General features: G+C 50.7%; 2 protein-coding genes across 4 annotated transcripts in view; both read right to left on the bottom strand.

Annotated features, from left to right (window-relative positions):
• Positions 1-2,694, bottom strand: part of TMEM265 (transmembrane protein 265) — a 4,333-nt gene extending 1,639 nt beyond the window's left edge. The window contains exons 1-2 of one of the 2 annotated variants that reach the window (XM_011933589.1): positions 2,206-2,694; positions 1,027-1,197 (exon numbers count right to left, since the gene is read on the bottom strand). In XM_011933589.1, coding sequence (XP_011788979.1) covers positions 1,027-1,194 — 168 coding nt within the window. In that variant the 5' untranslated portion in view covers positions 1,195-1,197; positions 2,206-2,694. Of the gene's footprint in view, positions 1-1,026; positions 2,018-2,205 lie in introns of those variants that run through there. The other variant, XM_011933588.1, reaches the window with a different exon arrangement.
• Positions 2,695-2,787: 93 nt separating this feature from the next.
• The window catches only part of SRCAP (Snf2-related CREBBP activator protein), a 41,263-nt gene continuing 32,418 nt past the window's right edge, over positions 2,788-11,632 (bottom strand). For both annotated transcript variants that reach the window (XM_011933591.1, XM_011933590.1), the window contains exons 28-34: positions 9,473-9,642; positions 9,125-9,321; positions 8,915-9,029; positions 8,291-8,410; positions 6,537-6,731; positions 6,307-6,390; positions 2,788-5,874 (exon numbers count right to left, since the gene is read on the bottom strand). In XM_011933591.1, the coding sequence (XP_011788981.1) occupies positions 3,193-5,874; positions 6,307-6,390; positions 6,537-6,731; positions 8,291-8,410; positions 8,915-9,029; positions 9,125-9,321; positions 9,473-9,642 (3,563 nt within the window). In that variant the 3' untranslated portion in view covers positions 2,788-3,192. The remainder of the gene's footprint in view (positions 5,875-6,306; positions 6,391-6,536; positions 6,732-8,290; positions 8,411-8,914; positions 9,030-9,124; positions 9,322-9,472; positions 9,643-11,632) is intronic.

The following is an 11,632-nucleotide window of genomic DNA, read 5'->3' as shown; positions in this document are numbered from 1 at the left end:
TTTTTTTTGAGACGGAGTCTGTCACCAGGCTGGAGTGCAGTGGCATGACCTCGGCTCACTGCAACCTCCGACTCCTTGGTTCAAGCAATTCTCCTGCCTCAGCCTCCTGAGTAGCTGCGATTACAGGCACGCACCATCACGCCCAGCTAATTTTTGTATTTTTAGTAGAGACGGGGTTTCACCATGTTGGCCTGGATGGTCTCAAATCTCCTGACCTCGTGATGTGCCCACCTCGGCCTCCCATAGTGCTGGGATTACAGGCCTAAGTCACCGCGCCTGGTGGACATGTGCTGTTTCTAATAGGCTTTTTGAAATGGTGAAGCCCTCTCAAAAACCCAGTAGTGTCTTTCAGACTCCTAGAGATTGTGCTCATCACCGTTCAGCAGCCTCTAGCCTTGCCCCCTCTAAGTCACCCTCGATGTAGGCCTTGAGAATGGATCTTTCTAAAACTCAAATCTAACCATGTCACTTTCCCCTGCAGGAACTACTCAGTGCCCCCGCCCAGTACTTTCAAGATAAAGTCAAAACTCTTAAGCACAGAACTGGAGGCCCTTAGAAATCTGGGTCCTCTAGCTTCATCTCTCACTATTCCTCACTGGTCCAGTCGTGCTCCACAGGCCTTTGTACACACTGCTCCCTTTATCTGGAATGCCCTTCCACCCTTATTCACTCGCGCTTTAAGGTTAATTCCCGTCACCTCTCCTAGGATGCCTTTCCAGTTACCTACTCTACCACATACACATATATAATTATATACATGGATCCTCCCTGGCTCCCAGACTGTCCTGTGCTTCCTGTATTATGATACTGATGAACTGCATTCTATTAATTATCCTTTTTCACTGTCATCTCTTTCATTAGACTATGGATCCTCTGACGGCAAGGAACCCTGTCTTACTCTTATTTCTGGCACTAGGCCCAGAGCACTGATAGGTATTCAGTGACTGATCAATGTAGATAGATCAGATACATGAAACCATTGCCTTATACCCACCCCTCTGTTCCCATGGGAATTGCACTCCTCACCTTGATGGCAAACACCAGAGCCATGACTCCCAGGCAAGAGCAGCCACAGATAATGCTAGTAGCTGCCAAGCAGCGGAGGCGGAGCCAGCAGCAGCGGATGGGGGATGGAGGATGAGCAGCTTCCACGTTGCCCATCAAGATCTCCACTGCCTTCTCCTCGTCCTCCATCACCTGTGGGCGATAGTCAAGGTACTTGTGAGCCCAACAACAGAGCCCTTGGCCTTGCTTGCTCAGACTCCACCCCTCGGAGCACTCTGTTCTCATGGCATAGCCTGGCACTCAGGAATGCTGCCTTACTGGGGAATTCCTCTAGTGACTCACAGAGCAGAAGAGGAAATGTGTGGCTGGAATCCTTTTACCTGAGCTTGAGGTTCTGAGTCTTTGAAAGCAAGCCAATGTAGACAAGGCTTGCTATAATCTGTATTATTTACTGTTACAACAAGGTGCACACCGAGAAGCAGGAGAAATACAAACTCTTGAAAGCTGCTATGAATCTGTTATTTTAATCTGTATTTCAAACGACCCTACAATTCCCCCAGATTCCCAAAAGGCTGCCCCCTGAGTACTACAGATGTCAGAGAGGAGAACCTTAGGTACTGCACCCCCACTTCAAGCAAAGCAGCCATTTTACATGAAAACAGTTATGGGAATGGAGAAAGGTAAGGAAAATATACCCGAGTAAGCCCTTTTTTACTGCTGAAACCGAACACCAAACTTACTTCCCTAAGTCAGGGCTTCCTCTGCTATGTTGCCTCCCTGCCACCTCCTCTCTCCATTTTAACCCAAGCCACACAACACAATCAGACTAGTACACTGAGTCCAAATGACCTCATTATCACACAGAAACCTGCATAATGATGCCCTACTTAATTATTTCTTGTCTCCCTACTTCTCAGGTCCTCTAGGCCGTGGCATCAAACCACCTTTCTACCTTTATCTCCAACCATTCCCCTACAACCCACACAAAATGAAACCACAATGGCTCCCTGAACCCAAGTAACAAAGGATAGGAAAGGTGAAAGGGGTGAGACAAGCAGAGAGCAAAGAATGATGTGTGCCAAGAAGCTGCAGGGAAGTAGATACAAAGAAATAACTCGGATGTGGTAAACAGAGTCAACAGGAAGACACAAGGAGGGCCCAGGGAGTGAACAGAGAATATAAAATGAACAGGGCTCTTACCTGGCTATAGGCTTTGAGGGACTCTGAGTTTCGGCTCCTGCCTCAGCTTTGGTTTGGCTTGGGTGGTGATGGAGCTGACTCAGGGCTCCAAGCCAAGCCCAGGGGTGGGGTTGAGTGGCCAGCCACCACCTGAAGAGCCCAGGGAGCTGGGGAAGGGTGTGGCTGACTCAAACCAGTTTGGCTAGATGAAGAGCAGGGGAGGGCCCAAGGGATGGACCAACTGGAGCTAGGATGCCTGCCCTCTGGAAAAAGGAGTGAAAGGAAGCACCTGATCAAGAGGGATAAAAGGGAAAGGTCTGAGGCATCAGAGAGCTCCCAGGAACGTCTAGGAACCAAGGGAAAAGAGAGGAGGAAAAGGATGTCTGTGACTTCAAACTGACTAGGGAAAGACACCCTACCACATCAAATTCACCAATCTTCCCTCTTCTTGGGTAGGTTTCTACTTGGAATATACAGTCCTAGGCTAGAGATCAGGTACTAGGATCTTTGCAAGAGCAAGACGGAGGAGAAAAACGATGCCCAAGTTCCCACCCAACCCTCCACCAGACCAGAAAATCAGAAGCCTCCTTACGCGGATGCTCGTACAGAAACTAAGTTTATTATTTTTTCTTCTTAAAAAAAAAAAAAAAGAAAAAAAGAAAAAAAGAAAAAAACCTCATTGTAGAGAAGCCCCTCCCCTTTCCCCTAAGGGTGGGGGGCTGTGAAAGACAGCTGGGGAATCAAGTACAAGGGGGTGGGGACAGAGACTATCTTGCCACCCTTAACACTGCCCAGCCACGTGGGGTGAAGGGGAGGGGGACTGTGATGATCCCCATTTCCATGACAACCAGTTGCCTACCCCCTACTTTGGTGGGAAGAAGGGAGAAGGCCCCTATGTCTCCCTGGAGGCTTTCCCCCTCAAGACTTCAAGTAGTGGTTAACAGAGTCAGGCCTGGTCATGGAGGGAGCGGCCACGGTGGAAAGCCTTTATGTGGAGGGGCAGCCCACTCACGTCTTGGCCTTGCGGCCTCTGTAACTAACAGTAGGGCCAGCCAGGGAGGGAGGGGCACTGCTGCGCAAGATGCGCTGGTCCCCTTGGTTGGTGGTCCCAACAAGCCGGCGGGGACCAGGACGTCGGCGTGGGGTCCCATCCCCTTCCTCCTCCTCACCTGAGGCTTCAGCCTCGGACTCCTCTACTGAACCCTCAGGCCCCAGGGGACTTGGGGGCTGTAGGCGGCCCCGCTTTGCCAGCCCAGGACCCCCACCAACTGGGGCCCCTGCTCGTTTGCGAGGCACCTTCTCAGTCTCTAGTGGGGGGACTAGAGACCCTGGACGCAGCCGGGTTGAACGCAGTTTTGGGGCTAATGAGACCACAGGAGGTGTCAATTCCAACCCGCCTGGCCCACTATCTGCTAAGTCCAGGTCATCCTGAATTACAGCCACCACCATGGACCCTCCACTCCTCCGTCCTCGCATTCCTTCTGCTTCAAGCCGAAGGCGGGCCAGGCGGGTGAGGGGGCGGCTTCCATCCTCATCAGAGGAACTACCCTCACTCTCCCCTTGGCCCTGGGGTTGCCGTCGCCTCCCCAATCCACAGCTCTCGAGGACAGAAGTGCTGTCACGGTCCAACACAGGGAGTTGGCTGGGCCGAGGTGATGGAGGATTCTTGGGAGGTCGGCCCCTCTTCCGTTTGGGTGGGGACGTTGAAATGGTGACAGTGGTGACAGTGTTGGCAACAGTAGCAGTGGGACAAGCTAGCAGTGGTGGGAGTGGGGTTAGGGGTGATGGGTGCGGGGGTGGCTGTGTCCGACTTTCGGAGTTGCCATCCCCTGGAGAGGAAATGGTCCCAGGGATGGGCAAATCTCGTGCCTTAGGGGGTCGCCCTCGCCTTCTTTTCTCCACAGGTGACAGGATAGGATTGGGTCTGTGAAGTGGCTGGGGTCCAAGAGGCTGGGGCCCAGGAACAAACTGTGGTTCCAGGACAGGTTCTGCAACAAGTAGGGTCTCAGGCCTAGGGACTGGGTCAGCCCCGTTGGTTTTTCCCTTCAAGGTGGATGAGGGTGCCTCATCCACACCTCTCCCAGCATCTGCTGGAGACCTGTTCTTCTTGGGGGGCCTCCCCCTCCGACGTTTCACAGCAGGTGGGGTGATGGCAAGCAGTGCTCCGTCTCCATTCTCTGGGCTGCCACCACCAGTCACCCCCAGCTCAATGTGACGGCGAGCAATGAAGGGCTGCTGGGGTGGAGTGGGCAGTGAGGATGAAGGAGCAGCTTCACAAGGCCCACCAATGGGAGGGGAGGAATCTGGCCCTGACATGCTGCGGACAGACGGGCTTCCTGGGCTGGTGCTAGTCTCAGAGACCCCAGGCACTAGGGTGCTAGCAGCTCCCCGCTGCTGCCGCCGCCGCCGCACCAGTTCCTTTTCCTCTACCACAGTTACTAGCCGTCCTGGCAGCTTTCGAAGCACTTTGGGGCCTGGTGGTTGTCCTGGCCGACCAGTCCCTTGACCCCTAATTTCCACATCAGCACTGGTGCGACGCCGAGGAGGTCGGGCAGGTGAAGGACCCTCAGGCGAGGAAGTGGCTGAAGATGAGGTGGATGGAGCTGCAACCTCAGGTGTAACAAGCTCCTGTGGCTTCTCTGGGCTGGAGGTTGGGGTCTGGGCCTCTGCCAGCTCTTCTGAGGTCCTGTCAGCTTCCAATGGCTCCTGAAGTGGCTCATCAGATGCTGCTGAGGGTGGGAGCTCCAGGCCATTGCTCTCACTCACACACAGGGGCAACTCCTCACCTTCAAGCTGCACTGTAAGGGTGGTGCCCTCAGCAGAATCTGGTGCCTCCTGTTCTTGACCGTTAGGGACACTGCCAGCCTCCAAGGTCGGGCTGGGTGCAGAAGGGGTGAGAGAAAGGTTCTTCTCTGACACAGGCAGGATCTCCACAGCAACTGGCAACAGATCTTTAGGGGGCACAAGAGTAAGTGAGGAGGTTTCTGAACTGGCCACAGAAGCCAGCTCCAGGGACTCTGGAGATGCCAATGCCTGGGCACACAGTTCTGCCTCAGGCCTCAAGCCCAAGGGGGGGTTGGTGACTGGGGGAGAAATGGGCACAGAAGGTGGACCAAGCAGGAGAGGAGAGGAAGGAGTTAAAAGACAGGTTTGGGCTGGAGGCGGTGTATGAGCTGGTGGAGGGGTACAGGCGGGAGGAGGGGTGCAGGCAGGAGAACAAGGAGGAATCTGTGAAGGAGGGGGAGGAGAAGGCAATATATGGACAGGAAGAATGGTTATTGGATTTGGGGTTGAAATGGGTACTGGGGCAGAGACTGGGACAGGAACAAGGGCAGGAATTGCAACTGGAGCTGAAGCTGGAGTGGGTCGAGGCCTAGGTGCTGGCCTGGAAACTCGCTCTCTGGCAGGACTGCAGCGGGGTGGTGTGGTGGTGCTGCGAGTTTGATGGGCGGATATGACAGGAGTGTGGTTTGCCCCTTGAGTCTCAGCCCGGGCTCCACGAAGACGCTCACTGACACGGGTCCCCGGCCTCTCAGGGGCCTTGGCCTTTTTACTGCGCCGGTGGGTGCCTCCACCAGTCCCACAGGAACTCTCATCCCCAGCCCCCGGCCCCTCCTCCTCCTCTTGGGGTAGGCGGAACACCTCCTCCTTGGCTTGGTCCAGGTCTTTGCGGGCAGCTTCCACTTGCTCCTACAACAACAGGGCCCACAAGTGGTCAAAAGGAGGCAAGCAGAGTAGACAGTGAGTAGAAATTAGCAGCTTCCAGGCCAGGCGCAGTGGCTCATGCCTGTAATTCCAGCACTTGGGGAGGCTGAGGCCAGTGGATCACCTGAGGTCAGGAGTTCAAGACCAGCCTGGCCACCATGGTGAAACCCCGTCTCTACTAAAAATACAAAAATTAGCCAGGTGTGGTGGCACATGCCTGTAATCCCAGCTTCTCGGGAGGCTGAGGCAGGAGAACTGCTTGAACCCGGGAGGCGAAGACTGCAGTGACCCGAGATTGTACCCACTACACTCCAGCCTAGACGACAGAGTGAAACTTTGTCTCAAAAAAAAAAAAAAGAAAAGAAAAAAAGAAATCAGCAGCTTCCAACTGCCAGCCCCATCCCTGGAAATACTCACTTCTGCCTGTTTGAGCTCCTCTCGGCTCACCTCCTCCAGTGAGGCCTCCAGGAATTTCATGGCATAACGCTCAATGGGGGTCAGCTGCAAGGAGGAGCAGTGATGATAAACGTAGGAACCTGGTACCCAGGGACCCACCACCCTTATTTATTCCCACCAGGGAAGACAGAAGGAGGGTCACAAGCCCAGGGGAAGCAGTAAAGTCAAGAACTAGTGGGTCCAACACTGACCTGTTCTACGAGGGCAGCAATTTCCTGCTCAGCCCGGGACATCTCCTCATCCTCAGCCCCAGGCCGGCCAGCCTCCTCTCCCTCACAAGCAGGAAACCCATCGTTCTCATTAAATTCTGCAAGCTCAGCCACCTGTTCAGCCTTGGCCTGGGTGGCTGCACGGATATCCTCTTCATCTTCTGCCCGACACAATGCCTACCAGGGTGTATAAAAGGAAACGAAAACATGAGACTATAAGTACTTTACATCATGTGATTTGATTCAGGCAAAAACTTAAGACCAAGCATACACCAAACTAGGTTTGCAATAGAACTCAACAACCTCCTAGGCCTCCAGAGTTACCACAACAACTCAGTGGTCCACAAAGGATGGAACGGATTTTACCAGGACACCCACTAGGGAAAAATGAGTATTTTAGAGATTGCTCGCTCTATCTCCCTTCCTTTAAAGCCAGCCTCAGCTCTCAAAAAAAAAAAAAAAAAAAAAAACCATCACAGAAAGATGTGAATAGAAATGCACAATTCACCTGGGCACAGTGGCTCACTCCTGTAATTCCAGTACTTTGGGAGGCCAAAGCAGGCAGATCATGAGGTCAGGAGTTCAAGACCAGTCTGACCAACGTGGTGAAACCCCATCTCTACTAAAAATACAAAAATTAGCTGGGCATGGTGGCACATGCCTGTAATCGTAGCTACACAGGAGGCTGAGGCAGGAGAATCGCTTGAACCCGGGAGGTGGAGGTTGTAGTGAGCCGAGATCGCGTCACTGCACTCCAGCCTGGGCGAAAGAGCGAGACTCCATCTCCAAAAAAAGTAATATGTCAAAAACTGCAATTATTTTTGCATCAACCTAAATACTTCTCTTAAGTGGAAATGCTAATGAAAAGGAAATAATTTTGAGGATTAAATGGTGAAGCGGATATGCTTTGTACTTAATGCTTTGTACTTAATGTGAAACGCTGTTTCAAACACTTATACATAATAAAATCACATTTGGAAAGGTTTTTAAAAGATTTATTCCTTGGCCCCCTCTCAAAATCTATCATAATTTTGGGGTGCTGGGTCTGAGCATTTGTGTGTTTTCAAAGCTTTCCATTTGGGAGCCTTCGCCTCCCAAAGTGCTGGGATTACAGGTGTGAGCCACCCACCATGCCCTGCCCACATTACTTTTAATAGGAAGTGAGGTTCAAAAGAGTGAGGATTGTAACTTGTCTTAACACAATTAAGAAGCATTACTGGAATTCAAACTTAAAACTAAGGACTTCAAAATTCTGTCTTTTTTCCTACTAAATCATGTGAACCAATAAGCAATGTGCTTACAACTATCAAAGGCTGACTGTAATCTGGGAAGCAGAAAAAACGTCTCTTTCCCCTGAACAAATTCAACAGACTAACAAAGGACAAGATATGCTGTTAAGAATTAGCTCAACTTGGCCGGGCACGGTGGCTCAAGCCTGTAATCCCAGCACTTTGGGAGGCCGAGACGGGCGGATCACGAGGTCAGATCAAGACCATCCTGGCTAACACGGTGAAACCCCGTCTCTAACAAAAAATACAAAAAACTAGCCGGGCGAGGTGGTGGGCGCCTGTAGTCCCGGCTACTCGGGAGGCTAAGACAAGGCGGAGCTTGCAGTGAGCTGAGATCCGGCCACTGCACTCCAGCCTGGGCAACAGAGCAAGACTCTGTCTCAAAAAAACCAAACAAACAAAAAAAAGAATTAGCTCAACTTTAGGAACTGCCCACTCTTTTTTCACCTGCTCCAGAATATGAGTCTGCTTGCTGGCCACAGTCTCTTCTTCCTCTTCAGGGGCAGAGGGCACAGATGAGCTAGAAGGTTCCTCCAGGGGCATATCAAACAGCTCTCGGATGGTCTGCTATCGGATAGAACAGAGAGAAGTGTCAGAATCAACAGAATGCTAGTCTTAGGTCTAAGCTGTAAGGCTCTAAGTTGTAAGGCTGATGGTTCTTGGAACTATCAGGGGTGCCACTGGCTGAAGACACAGGTCTGTGAAGGCCAAAGTAGTCCTTTTTGTTATTTCTTTTTTGAGACACTTTTGCTCTCGTCACCCAGGCTCAAGTGCAATGGCGCCATCTCAGCTCACTGCAACCTCCGCCTCTCAGGTTCAAGTGATTCTCCCGCCTCAGCCTTTCAAGCAGCTGGGATTACAGGCACCCACCATCACGCCTGGGTAATTTTTGTATTTTTAGTAGAGACGGGGTTTCATAATGTTGGCCAGCCTGGTCTCGAACTCCTGGCCTCAAGTGATCCACCTGCCTCAGCCTCCCAAAGTGCAAAGCAGTCTTTTTTAATAAACAGGAGGAATTCCTAAAGGCACAGCAGTTTTCTCCTGCATAGGCTAAAAGATCTTACTTAGTACCTGTTTAAAATAGGCTGTGGTGAAGTTGCCTCCCTCAATGGCCATGTCTCCCAACATTCTCTTCTGATTCGCCTTTTTTAGGATGTTCTCCTCCACTGTCCGTTCACTGATAAGCCTAGGGGGTGATGAAGGCCATGCGTAAGCAGCCAAATATATCCAGGAAACCCCATCAGTAAAGGGGAAGTAAGGTGAGGGAAGACTAGGCAATACCTATATATGTGAACATCCCGGGTCTGGCCAATTCGGTGACAGCGGTCCTGGGCCTGAGCATCCATGGTGGGATTCCAGTCGCTGTCATAAAAAACAACAGTGTCTGCTCCTGTCAGGTTCACGCCCACACCCCCACTCCGAGTTGAAAGGATGAAGCAGAATATGCGTTTGTCTGCATTGAACCGTTCCATCAAGGCCTAGAAGGAAAGGGAAAAAAAGATGATACCGGGAGACTTATCCCCCGAAACAGGTCTAAGGCTTAGTGGCATCCCCTCTGGAAGCCCAAATCCTGGGAAAAGGAGAGAGAAGTGGAGGTGAGCCTCTAAGGGCTGCAGAAACCTGGGTTACCTGTCTCTGTTCAACTCTAGTAGACCCATCCAGGCGCAGGTAGAGATGGCCATGGTAGGTGAGAAACTGCTCCAATACATCCAGCATTCGGGTCATCTGGGTGAAGATGAGCACTCGGTGGCCCTCTGCCTTAAGCTGCCGCAACAGCACTGCCAACGTCTGCAATTTTCCTGAAAAGATATTAAGGGATACAGGGAGCTAGCTACAACCTGCAATGGGTAGAATGCTTAGCAATGTAAGGCTAGGGTTAAAAGGTAATCAATGCTTTACGCCAAAGTTTCAATTAGCCTAGCGGATCAAAAATGTTTAATCACAGCAGGACATGGTGGCTCACGCTTGTAATCCCTGCACTCTGAGAATCCGAGGCAGGTGGATCACTTTAAGTCGGGAGTTCGAGACCAGCCTGGCCAACATGAGACGCTGTGTCTACTAAAAATATAAAAATTAGCTAGGCGTGGTGGCAGGCGCCTGTAATCCCAGCTACTCAGAAGGCTGAGGCATGAGAACTCAGGCTTGAACCCAGGAGGCAGAGGTTGCAGTGAGCTGAGATGCCACTACTGCACTTCAGCCTGGGCGACAAAGCGAGACCCTGTCACAAAAAATACATATCTATATTTAATACCATACAAGTTTTTCCTTTAAGGGCTTCTTCATCTCTTCGGTCTGCTCCGGCCTAGAATCTAACTTCTTTGAGTCTAACTGAAGAGTAGGGGAATACATAACATCGAGGGAAAAACAGAATCCTCAATGCTTCATGAGCAAGAGATTCTTAAGTATTACAACAGTCATACTACCTGAAATCCAGAACAGATTCACAAGATAGATGTCAACAAATCCATTGTCACAGCTTACAGACAGGGATTTAAGGTCACAGTCAGAACCATAAAGGCTCTTAGAAAGTTATCTAGTTCAACCTTATATCAAACACAGAAACAACTTCAACATTTCTGGTAACTCAGTTTGAACTTTTTTTTTTTTCTTTTTGAGACAGAGTTCTGCTCTTGTTGCCCAGGCTGGAGTGCAATGGTGCGATCTCAGCTCACGGCAATCTACGCCTCCTGGATTAAAGCGATTATCCTGCCTCAGCCTCCTGAGTAGCTGGGATTACAGGCATGTGCCACCACGCCTGGGTAATTTTGTATTTTTAGTACAGACAGGGTTTCTCCATGTTGGTCAGGCTGGTCTCGAACTCCCGACCTCAGGTGATCCTCCCGCCTCAGCCTCCCAAACTGCTGGGATTATAGGCCTGAGCCACCATGCCCAGCCTGAACACTTAATTATTTTTTTTTGAGACAAGGTCTGGCTCTATCACCCAGGCAGGAGTGCAGTGGTGCGCTATCTCAGCTCACTGAACCTCTGCCTCCCGGGCTCAAGCCATCCTCCTGCCTCAGCCTTCCAAGTAGCTTGGACTACAGGTGTGTGCCACCATGCCTGGCTAATTTTTTGTATTTTTTGTAGAGACAGGGTTTTGCCATATTGCCCAGGTTGGTCTCCAACGCGTGAGCTCAACTGATCTGCTCACCTTGGCCGCTCAAAGTGCTGGGATTATAGACATGAGCCACTGGACCCAGCCTTATTTTATTTTTGAGACAGGGTCTCATCCTCTTGTCCAGGCTAGAGTGCAGTGACATGATCACAGCTGACTGCAGCCTTGACCTCCCAGGCTCCTGCAATCCAGCCACCTGAGTAGCTGGGACTATAGGTGTGTACCATTACATCCAACTAATTTTTCAATTTTTGAGGAAAAAGGGTTTCGCCACGTTGCCTGGGCTGGTCTTTACTTGCCTCAAGTGATCTGCCCACCTCAGCCTACTCAAGTGCTGGGATTACAAGTATGAGCCATCACACCCGGCCTTGAACACTTTTAACCAAGACTTTCAGTTTATCTATTCTGAATAGTTTCAATTATAACAAAAACACTTTTTTTTACCAAAACATTTATTGAACACATATTAATAAAAATTTTGATTTTCTTATATTCTAGGAAATTTAAGAAATCTTAAAACATGTTACTATAGAAATGTCTGTGCAGGGTTGTGGAAGAAACAAGTCACTTACCCAACAGCCATTCTTTTTTTTTTTTGAGACGGAGTCTCGCTCTGTCGCCCAGGCTGGAGTGCAGTGGCCGGATCTCAGCTCACTGCAAGCTCCGCCTCCCGG

Source organism: Colobus angolensis, unplaced genomic scaffold (genome assembly GCF_000951035.1).
Source record: "Colobus angolensis palliatus isolate OR3802 unplaced genomic scaffold, Cang.pa_1.0 Scaffold128, whole genome shotgun sequence".
In the NCBI taxonomy this organism is placed as follows: domain Eukaryota; kingdom Metazoa; phylum Chordata; class Mammalia; order Primates; family Cercopithecidae; genus Colobus; species Colobus angolensis.
The sequence above is the reverse complement of the archived record's forward strand: the minus strand, read 5'-3'. Positions and strand labels throughout refer to the sequence as shown.